Below are 11974 nucleotides of genomic sequence, written 5' to 3' on the forward strand. Positions count from 1 at the left end.
CAGTCCCAAAGGATTTTCCATTGTGTGTCATCACTGCAGGGTTGAATTAATCGTGGTGGGTTCGAGCTCATGGTGGAGGCCAGTTGGGATCTCCGGTAGAAATTGTGGGTTTGCAAGAACAGGAGCAGGTCCCATCCCATCTCTGTTGGCACTCACCTCTGCGGTCTTTCTTCCTCTCCAGGTCCACAGCAAAGATAAGAAATACGTCTGCAAGGTTTGCAACCGGGTGTTCATGTCAGCAGCCAGCGTGGGGATCAAGCACGGCTCGCGCCGGCACGGCGTCTGCGCCGACTGCTCCGGCCGCGGCATGGCCGCGCACCTGGACCACAACGGGGCCGAGGGCTCCCCCGAGGAGTGCTACCCCGGCGAGGGGCCCTACATGGAGGATCCCGAGGACATCAAGGTGGAAGGAGACGAGGAGATGGCAGACGACGACGACATCAAGTGGAAGGATGACGTGGGGATGTCACAGGATGATGTGATTTTAGATGATGACAAAGATGTCGACTCCCCACAGGAGCAGGACAACTCTGGGGAGAACGACAAGGATTTTACCTGGATTTCTTAGGGATTGTTTTTTGTTTGGTTTTTTTTTTTTTGTTTCTCTCTGTTGTTTGTAGGGGGAGGGAGGGTGGGGAGGAAGGAGTATGTTGGAAAAACTAAGTAGCCTTGTTGTCGTCCATGTGTGCAAAATAACTCTTGTGTTTTCTAAACAAGTCCTTCTCTGTTCCACTCAGACACTGTCTTAGCAGGGTCGCTTCCAGCGGCACGACTGACTTCGCCTTCCCCCTTTTCCCTTTCCCTTTTCCCCCTGTGCCCCCCTGCCCATGGCCACCCCTTCAGCCAAGCCAGCCAGGCTGCCCAGGAGGGAGGTGGAGTCTCTGCAGGTGTGGGGAGGCTGGTGAAGCATGAATCCTCCTCCCCTTCCCACTCCAAACCGAGCACCAGGGAGGTCTTTGTGTCCAAAGCAGGTTTGTTGGTTGGTTGGTTGGGGTTTTTTTACACCTTGTCTGTGCTAAAATCCCAGCAGCAGTGGAATTTCGAGCTGAGGTTGTGAAAGCAGATGGATGGATGTGTTGGAGGGCTTCCCCTGATGATACAGGCCTTTTGCAAAGTTATTTAAAGAGTTTTAATTATTTTTTATGGAGCCAAATAGATCAAAAGGCAAGTCAGACTACAGCCTTACGAATACTTCTCTTGGATTCTTAGCTTCCAAAAGAATCATCATCAAAAACAGATTGTGACTTTTCTTGGACCTACTGGCATCTTACCCACGTCCTGTCTTCCAGCCTTGGTCATCCACAGGCACTGAAACACATTTGTGCTTCTGGGAGCACCTTTTGCTCTAGAGGACACAATTCTGTACCTGTCATTCTTCTCCACAAAGATCTTCACTTTTCTCCCTTTGCTCAGCTGCCTTTTTCACAAATATATGCAAACTGTAGCAAAACCAAGGCACTCAGCCAGGTGCAGGATGAGCTGGGGAAGGCGAAAAGCCGAGGTGAGGAGATCCCAGCAGGGTGGAATCCTGCTGCTCCCATCCCATGGACTTGTGTGGGGCCAGGGTTTCACCTGGCTACCTTGTTCTTCCTTGCCAATCTCAACATTCTTGTTGATTATGGGTAGGTCTAACACCTACTTAATTCATGACAAAAACCTTCAGCTTTAGTTGCACTGGTTCCATGTAAATTTTCCAATAAACCATTTTTTCCTTAAATAAGAACCAGGTTTCTCTCCCAGCATCTCCTCAGACTCTGTGGGGCTGTTCCAGACAGTTGGATTCTCCCTGTTCATATTGGCCACTGTTGCCTTCTTTCAGCTACACCTAAATAACAACAGCAACAGCATGTGTTGGAGTTGTCTTATTCCTGAGAAACAGCTTGTTCTACCTTCACCTCTTTGCTTCTGGTGCTTTTTAAAATAAATTTTTAAAAAAAGCTGAAGACCTCACTCCATCCTTGCCATCAAGCAATTTTTTATGATGTCTGTGACTGTGGTACCTTGAAACCTGCCACGAAAGACACCCCATTGCCAGAAGCCAAATGACTCAAGGTGCTATTTTCCTTCCTGCAGGCCTGGTGGTCCATGAGGAAAAGTGTGGTTCCACCCAGCAAAGGAATTAAAAGGATATTGTACATTAAACCCCCATAAAGCAAATAACCTGAAAGGATTTAAGCCACTTGGTGCCAGGATTTCGTGGAGCATGGTGGGAGCCTTGATCCTGGCACCTGCAGGAGCTGGGATCTCTCTCCCTTCCCTCCTTCCAGCTGCATCCTGGGTTTGTGGCATTTCATCCCTTTCTCTGCTCCTCAGTTCCTTGCAGACATTCAGCACCTTCTCTCTACATCCAGTTCACCATTGCTTCCATTGGGAGCCTCCAGGCTCCTCTCCATGGATTTGGGGGTGCTCAGTGCTGTGGGAACACGGATCTTTCCTGAAATCCCAGTGTGGCTCAGTGGGGCCCCGCCAGCACTGCTGCTGCTGCCCCTGGGACTGGAGGAGTTGTGGCACTTGTTGCTTTAGGCAGTGAGCATGGATAACCCTCTTTAAATATGGGAAGAGCAGAGCAGGTCATGTAAGAACATTTTTCTTGACTTGTAAAAATCTCATTTTGCCTTTTAGCTTCTTTTCTTTCTCTTCCCCTATTTAAAAAGCTGTAAAAACCCACCCAGTATGTCACAATTGGACCTTTATATACCCTTTTCCAATGGTTTTGGGGGCTCCCAGAGAGTGAGGAGGCTGTTCCCTTATCCTGATTTTGGCCCCCCCAGATGTGGGCTCTGTATTTATTGTCATTTACCCTGTAAATAGGGAGGGGTTAGGGGGTGCCTGAAGTCCTGAATGTGCAGCCTCACCTGTTGCATGTAGACAAATACATACAGTACTTAAAGATTTATCTTTAGCCTTGCTTTTTATATGTAAAAATCTATTTTAAAGAGAATTTTAAAGCCCAAACACTTCAAACCCCTGGGTTTGTGTCACATTCCGATGGCCCATCCCCTCCAATGCTGGTGTGTGCATCCACCTTCTGAGGAGGAGCAGGTGTGGGCCAAGCCCTCCTCTTCCTCCCTGCCCTTGGGTGACTCAATTTTGCCATCAGAATTATAGAGTGCTGAGCTTTCTTCACAATCCCCTTAGAAATATTTTATTCTTTTCTTATTTTTATTAAAGGTGGGCAGAGAGCCAGGTAGCGCTCAGGAGTGTTTCCAAACTGTGTCACTTTGAGGCTCTTTGAACTGAGGATGCAAAAAATAAAGCAAAAGAAAAAAAAAAAGGGAGAGAAAAATGGAAAATCCACATAAAAACTAACTTTCCCCATGTCATAACCTCACATATGCTTCTGTCCCACTAACACACCCCGTGTACCAAATAAAACCCTTCTAACACCTGATGTCTACTGAAGTGCTTTGTTCTGATGGAGCTGTGCAGAGTTGGAAACACAGGGATTCATCTTTAGCCTTCCATGCTCCAACTTGGGTTTGAAAAACAGGAATTTGGGCGTGTTTTTTTATGCTGAAACTTTATAAACTTCATCAGTCACTCCAGGTGATCGCATCCCTCCAGCTTCTCTCCGGGGTCTCTCGGATATACTGCCTATGCAAACTTCTGCTCTTGGAGATTTAAACAAAACCCCACTAATTCTGCCTGTTCTGCATCTCGTCTTTGTATTTCCCTTCAGGGCTTTGTATATTTCACTGAGGTTCCCTTTTTTTAATTTTTTCTAAATATATATATATATATATGTGTGTGTATATATATACAGACTTAGTTCCACAACAATAACTCCCTTAGAGGTAAAACATGGATATACTCCGTCTTGAGAACTTGCAATTCATTTTTTTAAAGCATTTGTACATGTAAATGTTCCTCCTTGAATTCCTTGATTACCCTCATTTTTTATTTTAAATCTGAGTGCCAGGAGTAGAGAATGGGCCAGAGGGCATCGTCCTGTCTGAGCCCTCTGGAGAACATCCCAGGGATCCATGGACTTGGAGAGCATCTTAAAGGATGGAGACAAACAAGGTCCTTGTGTTGATTTGGGATTTCCAGAAAATATTCTTGAAATCATGAATTTCCCCAGTTTTGTGGTTTTTAAGGTTACTCCAAACCTCAGAGCTGCGGAGCGGCTTTGTGGGGAAGCAGAGGGGACTTCCCTAATTCCCTAATGAAGGTTTGCAATGTGATTGTCCTTTCCCTTTTCTTTTTTTTTTTTTTTTTTTTTCCCTTAATCAAAATTCAGTTTTTTGGACAGAAAAATGAGTAATTTTTGTCCGGAAGGAAACCCACTCCAGCATTACTTCCCCTTTTGTTTCCTCTCCCCACTCCTGCCTTTGAACACTCCATTTCCCCCAAGCAAAGCTGTGGCTTTGGGGTGGTTGCTGCGTTTTGGGGCTGACCCTGAGCACCTCCCCTCAAAGCTCCCCCTTTTGCACATCACCCTTGAGGAAAGAAACTCCATGAAAACAATGCAAAAACTGGAATTTTTTGCAATATTCTGAAAGATAATCTAATTTTTGCTCATTCTGTGACACGTGTGACTCCTACAAAAGCCATAATTAATGGTTCCTTTGATTTTGTAGATCCTGAGTCGTGTTTTGAATTTCAACTTTTTTTTTTTAGTCCCCCTAGTCAGAGTGCTGTGTGTATGCTTTCATATATATTTATTTTTCAACGTGCTTTAAACCTGTCTACAAAAATAAAGCTGAACAAACACAAAAAGGATGGTGTTTGAAGATTGTTGATTTTTTTTTTTGCTGGGAATATTCTATATTATACTGACTTTATATTAATTATTATAAACCTGTGTTTGTATTGAAGATGTGTTTAATATTTTGGGGAGGTTGAGGAGATTTCGTAACCAGAAGTCAGTGGGAGAACATGCTGTGTTGTACTGATTTTCTGTCAATGTAGTTTCAGGTAAATCTGATTTTATTTTCTAGTTGCTGCCCAGTTCCTCACCTGCCCGGGGGCTGCCCCCTCGGATAGAACCTTTGTGATGGGATTTAGCTTAGACATACCTGCAAAAATCAATCAGTTCAATAAATTGGGAAATTGCTGCTACAATTTTGTCTGCTTTTTCTTTTCTTTTTTTTTTTTTAATATGTAATTATTATTATTTTCCTCCTTGCCCTGTGTGGAAGGATGGGGCAATGTGGGGGCCAGCAGGGAGCCCTGCTCACCCCTCCACCTTCCCCATCCCCATCCCAAACAGGCACCTGTGGCTCATTCCCTTCCTCCCTGCTGCCTGTTGGTGGCAATTTCCTGATTTTTGGGGCATTATCTGAAATTAAAGTAACTCCCAGGAGGATGCACAGGGCGATGCCATCCCTGGGGGATGTGGGATGCAGGAGGGGGGTGACAGCAGTGGGTCTGGGGGTGCCAAGGGGCCCAGGGTGCCCACCCTGCCTGTCTAAACAGTAACTAAAGAACAGGAATCATTAAAAAAATCCAAGTATTTATTTTTTTTTCTTTTGGATCTGACACATCACATCCCTGGAGGGGACAGGTGGGGGCACAGCACCAGCCTGACCCATGGGGCCCAAGCAGTGTCTGACCCTGCAAGGGGGGACCCTGCAATGGGGGGGTCCCTGATGCAAAGGGAACCTTCCCACAGGGCAGGAGGGTGGCAGGGCCACCACCCCCCTGTCCCCTCCCTGCATGGGGAGAGGAGCAGGGTGGCATGGCCTGGCCAAACCGAGCTGCTGCCTGGGCTGGAGAGTGACAGGACAAGAGGGGAGGAGGGGTTTTGAGGGGAAAATGGGGGGTTTTTTGGGTAAAAAGGGAGTTTAAAGTGAATTAAACCCCTTGAAACCCGCCCAGGGCTGGAGGCACCCCGCGGCCCGCGCGCTCTCGTGCTGTGCGAGGGAGTAGGTAAAAAATACGAATTTTCATATATTTTATTTAAAAAATAAAAACCACACGAAGGAAAAAAAAAAGTAAAGGAAAACAAAAAAGACCCCTCTTTGTGCAGTTTGGCTTAGTGCAAATGGGCGCATTCCTGCAGGCACTTCCCGGGGCATGGCCCCGGCGGGGGCTCCCCAAAACGAGAGAGAGAAATGACATTACAAAGAGTAAAAACCCCCCTGGGGGGGGCGAGGGGGGGGCAGGCGCCCACCTCTGCCCTGGGCACTGGGGCTGCCCCCCGGGAGCAGGCGGGGGGCAGGAACAGACACCCCCTTTTCCCAGCCCCTGCCGGCCACAGGCACAGCTTACCCAGCCATGGGGGGGTCCCCAAACCGGAGTGGGGAGGGGGCCGGGAGCAGCCAGACACCCCCTGCCAGCCCCCCCCGGCAAGGAGCGGGGTGGGACCGATGGATTTAGCTTATTTTCAAAGGGAAAACAAGGCGGGGGGGGACAAGCTCCGTGGCAGGGGGGGCTGTGTGTGTGCATAAAGCTTTCGGGGGGCCGTTCCCTGAGTCCGGGGGGCGGCCGGGGGGGCGCGAAGGCACCTCGAGTGCAAAATGTGCAAGAAGGAGGGAGCGGCGGGGCTCCGTCAGTCGAGGAAGCGCTGGCACGCCTTCTTCCAGCGGCACGCCGTGCACCACATCTCCCGGTGCTCCATGCCGTACACCTTGCGGCACTTCTTGGCCTCGCCCCGCGGCCGCCTGCGGGCACAGGGACAGTCACAACCGGGGACACGCGCGGGGGAGAGGGGACAGGGTGGGGCATGATGGCAATGGCTCACCTGGGCACGGCTGGTGGCTTGGGTGGTGGCGGGGTGGGGACAGTGGGGGACACGGGTGGCCGTGGGGGGGTCCGGCAGCCCTGGAGGGAGAGGGCACAACTCTCATAAGACAGGGTGATGAGGGAGTGCAGCAGCCCACCTCCATCCCTGTGCCCAATCCATCCCTGTGCCCCTCCATTCCTGTCCCTATTCCATCCCTGTCACCCCTCCATCCCTGTGCCCACTTCATTGCTGTGCCCTCTCCATCCCCGTCCCTATTTCTATCTCTTTGCTCACTTCATTGCTGTTCCTACCTCCATCCCTGTGCCCACTCCATCTCTGCCCCAATCCATCCCTGTTCCACTCCATCCCTGCACCCACTTCATTGCTGTGCCCACTCCACTGCTGTCCCTACCTCCATCCCTGTTCCTACTCTATCCCTGTCCCCCTCCATCCCTGTCCCCAATCCCTGTCACCCCTCCATCCCTGTCCCCATCCATCCCTGTCCACACTCCATCTGTCCCCCATCTCTGTGCCACTCCATCCCTGTGCCCCTCCATCACTGTCCGCACCTCCATCCCTGTCCCCATTCCATCCCTGTCCCCTTCTATCCCTGTCCCCTTCTATCCCTGTCACCCACTCCCTCTCCCTCTCCATCCCTGTCCCCCTGTCCCCCACCTGGTATGCGTGGTCGGTGTGGACGTGGCAGCGGCCAGGGGGCCCCGGGGGGCTGCAGGGGGATGCCAGGGCCAGCTCCAGGATGGGCAGGGCTGGTGGCAGAGGAGCCTCGGGGCCAGGGAAGGTGGGGGGCACCGAGGAGGTGGGAGACACGGGGGTGAGGCTGGAGAGCCCGTCCGTCAGCGCCTCCATGTCCACGTCCAGCTCCGTGTAGTAGAAATCCTCCTCGCCATCGCTCTGCTCCAGGTCGGCTTTCCGGCTGTGGGGAGAGCAGAGGCTGGCTGGGACACTGTGCTCCAGCACTGCAGGGCCCTGCAGGGGGTGCCAGGGGGTCTGGGGGTATCCAGGGGTACCCCACGTGCTTACCCAAGGTGCATGGTTCGGATGTGCTTCTGCATCCCTGAGGAGCTGCTGAGGACTTTGCCGCAGCTCTTCCACAAGCACTTGAACATCACCTTGGTGGAGTTCTGCAGGAGAGAGGTGTCAGGCTGGCAGCCCCATCTTCATCCTCATCCTCATGCCCAGTCCCACTGTCATCCCACCCCAAATATCATCCTTGTTGTCATCCCAAACTTTACCCCCATGGTCACCCATACCCCCAAACTCATCTCAGCTCTCACCCCTATCTCCAACCTCATCCTCTTCATTCCCACCCCAAATGTCATCCTCCTCCTCATCTCCATCCTCACTATCCCCATTCCCAAACTCATCCCAACTGTCATCCCCATCCTTAACCTCATTCTCCTAATCCTTACTATTCCCAAAACCCAACTTCACCCCCATCTTCATCCCCAGCCTCATCCCACCTTCCTCTTCCGTGGGGTGGGCTCTCCAAAGACGAAGTGGGTGCCGTCGGGCTCATCAGGGCCCTCATCAGGGAGCGGGCCAGGCAGGAAGGTGCTGGGGACGTGGCTGGAGAGGGGGGGTGAGGGGGTGGAGGGGGTGGATCGGTCGCTGGAGGGGTCCCAGCTCCAGTCCCCGCTGGCGTTGCTGCTGCTGCTGCAGCTGGAGGACATGGCAGGAGCCTCCTTCCAGACCTCGCTGCCAGGCTCTGGTGAGGAGGAGGAAGAGGAAGGTCAGGTCCTGCACTGGGACAGACATCCAGGGATGGGGGGACAGGGACAGGCTCTTACCTGTGGCATGAGTGGCCGGTGGGTGCCCGAGCACCAGGGGGCTGGCGGAGAGGCTGGTGAGCACCGCAGCTGCCATCACCTCATCAATGCCCGCCTTGCCCGAGAGCTTCCTGCCAGCGAGAGCAGAGGGGCTGCGTCAGGATGGACAGGCCCCATGGGACCCTCTACTGCTTTCCCTCCCCCACTGAGGCGCCAAGACCTCCCACCCACGGTGACCTGCACCCACCCCAGGGTGGTTTGTGTGGGGGTACAGGGCTGGCACAAGGTCTCAGGGGCCCCACCATGTTGGTGGCATCACCAGGTGGAAAGGCACCCACAGGTGCCCCACACTCTGCAGCATCCCGAGCTGCTGCTGATCCCTGCAGGGATCATCCCAGCAGCTGGCTGGAACTCCCCTAGGCAAGGCACTCCCAGAGCAGGCAAGCTGCCAAAATGCCACTGCCTGTGCCATGCAGGGGCAACCCTCCATGAGCGTAGGCAGCACTGTGCCAGAGGGTACAGGCAGCTGCATCCTCCAGAGACACAGGGATGGCTTCCCTAAGGCCAAACAATTCCCTGAGGTGGGAAAAAAATATTAAAAATTTAGGCTAAAAAATAAGCAAGAGGTCAAGAGCACCCAAAAACGTTTTGGAAACGGAGAACCTGGTGATGCTTCCAGCTGGGAGTCCCCAGAGCTGCCACAGCGGGACAGCCTCTCACCACCGGGGATCCCAGCACGGCCACCAGCGGCCAAAGTCCTCCTGCAGAAAGAATCCCGGCTGCCGCAGCCAGGCCGGTGCCGGTGGGGGCCGTGCCGGTGTCCCTACCTGTGCCGGGGCACCGGGATGCACTGCACGGGGTCCCTACCTGTGCCGGGGCACCGGGATGCACTGCACGGCCGAGTGCAGCGCCAGGCAGCGCTCCAGCCCCGCGTCCAGCGCTCGCAGCACGGCCTCGTCCTGGCGCGATGGAGGCTCCCCCAGCCAGCCCTCGGGTCCCAGCGGAGCCTGCGGGAGACACGGCAGCGGGCAGCGGGGATCCCCAGCAGTGAATTCCATAGGGATCCCCAGCACTGGATTCCACAGGGATGGATCCCCAAGCAGTGTGGTCCGCAGGGATCCGCAGCAGAGAATTCCATAGGGATCCCCAGCAGTGGATTCCGCAGGGATCCCCACGGCCTCGGTGGGATGGGGAGCCGGGTTTGGGCAGCTGGATGAGCGCCTCCAGGCAGGGCTGCGGTGGGACCCTGCCAGCCACTCCCCCTGGGGTAAATCCCAATTGGATCCCGCCAGGTCGCAGTGGGATCCAGCCAGGCGTTCCTGAGCACTCTCCAGATGCCCCTCTGATGCTGCTGCCAGCACCATCACCCACTGGCTCAGCATCAGCGGGGATCCAGCAGGGATCTCCACAGAGCCAGGATCTGACACCCTCCTGGCAACGCAGCCCTCAGGTGGCAGCATCCACATCCCACACCCCGGTGTAGATCCACACCTTGTGGATCCACACCCCAAGTTTTTCCCGCTCTGAGCGGATCAGCCGGGATCCAGCGGCTATCCCAGCGCTGGGAGCGCACTTGTGCCCGCCAGGCCAGCCCGACACCGGCACCCGCTGCCCGGGCTCGGCACCGAGCGGATCCCGCTCCGGGGAGATCCCACGGGATCCAGCACCAAGCGGATCTCGCTCCAAGCGGATCCCGCTCCAAGCGGATCCCGGCCGCTCTCGCCGGGGCGGGGCCGGGCGGATCCCGGCGGCGGGAGATCCCGGCAAGATCCCAAAGCGCCGCGATCCAGGCGAGACGATCCCGCCGGGGGCGCGGCCGCTGTGACCCACCCCCTCCCTCCGCGCCCCGCCGCCACAACCCCCCCCCTTCCCGCCCCCCAAAGTTTATCCCATCGCGGCGCCATTTTACCGGCGGGGAAAGTTTCGGGCGGGCCGCTGTCAGCTGTCACCGCCCCCCCGCCGCCTCCCCCGGATCCCACCCCGCTCTCCGCCGCCGCCCCCCCGGTACCTTGGCGGGGTCGGCGCGGGCGGCGGGCGGCGCGGTGGGCGGCGGCGGGCGGCGGCGGCGGCGGGCGGGCATTAGGACCGCGGGCGGGCGCGGGGGGTCCATGCGCGGAGCGGCCGCGGCCCGGCGGGGGGAGCGCGCTCCGCCGCGCGCGGCCCCGGTGTCGGCGCCGGTCGGGCCACGCCCCCCGAGCGCCGCGCCATTGGCCGGAGCGCGCGGGCTGGAACGCGGCCGCCGCTTTCCGCGCCGCTGATTGGCCGAGGCCCGCTGCCACTTCGCTAGCGGCGGCCACGCCCCCGCCCTCGCGAACCGGCCACGCCCCCCCGGCCCCGCCGCGCCACGCCCCCGCCGGCAGCGGCCATCTTCGCGCGCCCCGCCCTCCCGCCGCGCGCGCTGCCCGCGGGACCCCCCAAAAAACAAAACACCCCCCAAAAACAACCCCACCCCTCCTCCGCCAGCCCGCCCCGCTCACCCCCCGCTCACCACCGAGTCTCCGCCGGCACCCCCGGGCCCGCCGCGAAGTCACCCCCGCCTTTTCCCGCCAAACTCGCGGGGCTCCCCAAAAGTCGCAGAGGACCCCCGAAAGTTGCGGTTTTGTTGTTACGGCTCGGGATTCTGGGTGCTGCTCGAATAAACGCGGGGATGCCGTCACCGCGGAGCATCCCGCAAAACTCCCGACGGCTCCTGCGGACTTACCGGGGTGAAACACGCAGCGTTAAAATTTGGGGGATTCGCGCAAAAGCGATGATCCCCGCCAAATTATAGGGCTGCCAATAAGCTAGAGGGGTTCTTCAAACGTTGCAGAGCTCCTCACTAAGTTATACTCCCCAAAACTTGTAGGTTCCCCCCAAAGTTTTCTGCGAAGTTTTAAATCCCCTATAACTCGCCTGTAGGGCTCCCCCATCAGCTCTAGGGCTTCCCCAAAAGTTACAGTCACCTTCTGTTGAAAAGGGGGTGTGGTCTGGACTTTTGGGGTGTGTGCGCCGTTCCCAGTAGGAAAGAAGTCCCTGATTCCCCCGTCAGTCCTGCCCACCACGAGGAATCAGTGCCAAAACCCCCCCAGAATGGCGGGGCTGGGCGTGGGTGGGCTGCGGGGGATGCAGGAAGTTCTTGGGGTGCTGAGGGGCGTGGGGGGCACGCAGGGTACGCGGGCTCCATGGGGAGCGTGGGCTCCATGGTGAGTGTGGGATGCATGGAATGTCATGGGTACATGGAATGCCTGGGGTGCGTGGGGCGCAGGGGGTTCTGGGGTGCATGGGGTGCCCTGGGTGCCTGGGCTGGCAGGAGGGACCTGTAGGGCAGGGGGTCTGTGGGATCCACGTGACACATGGCGTGCGGGGGGTTTTGGGGTGCACGGGGTGTTTGGGGGGCTCGCCCACCCGCGTTCTGCCCCTCACTGCCCCAAAACCCGCGGGGCGGCTCCGAGGGGCCGCAGCTCCTGCTGCTGCTGGATTGAGCAGCCCTGCAGGCCGGGACAGAGTCCGTGCGGCTGCCCCGGATGGTGGCCCCCGCCTG

At 56.2% G+C, this 11974-nt stretch overlaps 2 protein-coding genes across 9 annotated transcripts in view; one reads left to right on the top strand and one right to left on the bottom strand.

Annotated features, from left to right (window-relative positions):
• Positions 1–599, top strand: part of ZBTB46 (zinc finger and BTB domain containing 46) — a 48401-nt gene extending 47802 nt beyond the window's left edge. For 5 of the 7 annotated variants that reach the window (XM_064729831.1, XM_064729835.1, XM_064729834.1 and 2 more), the window contains one exon: positions 182–596. In XM_064729831.1, coding sequence (XP_064585901.1) covers positions 182–568 — 387 coding nt within the window. In that variant the 3' untranslated portion in view covers positions 569–596. Of the gene's footprint in view, positions 1–181 lie in introns of all 7 variants that reach the window. The other 2 variants (XM_064729836.1, XM_064729837.1) reach the window with 2 other exon arrangements.
• Positions 600–6353: 5754 nt separating this feature from the next.
• SLC2A4RG (SLC2A4 regulator) lies at positions 6354–10563 on the bottom strand. 2 transcript variants are annotated; one of them, XM_064729931.1, is made up of 8 exons: positions 10463–10563; positions 9322–9461; positions 8476–8585; positions 8149–8393; positions 7709–7809; positions 7343–7601; positions 6686–6765; positions 6354–6605 (listed from the first exon to the last, which is right to left on the bottom strand). In XM_064729931.1, exons 1-8 carry the CDS (start codon positions 10532–10534, stop codon positions 6494–6496), a joined length of 1119 nt encoding a protein of 372 aa, XP_064586001.1. In that variant the 5' UTR covers positions 10535–10563; the 3' UTR covers positions 6354–6493. The 2 variants fall into 2 exon arrangements, with proteins under 2 accessions (XP_064586001.1, XP_064586000.1); XM_064729930.1 differs by lacking the exon at positions 10463–10563 and having other exon boundaries at positions 9322–10100.
• Between the last annotated feature and the right edge of the window lie 1411 nt (positions 10564–11974).

This window comes from Zonotrichia leucophrys, chromosome 20, assembly GCF_028769735.1.
Source record: "Zonotrichia leucophrys gambelii isolate GWCS_2022_RI chromosome 20, RI_Zleu_2.0, whole genome shotgun sequence".
NCBI classification, from domain to species: Eukaryota; Metazoa; Chordata; class Aves; order Passeriformes; family Passerellidae; genus Zonotrichia; species Zonotrichia leucophrys.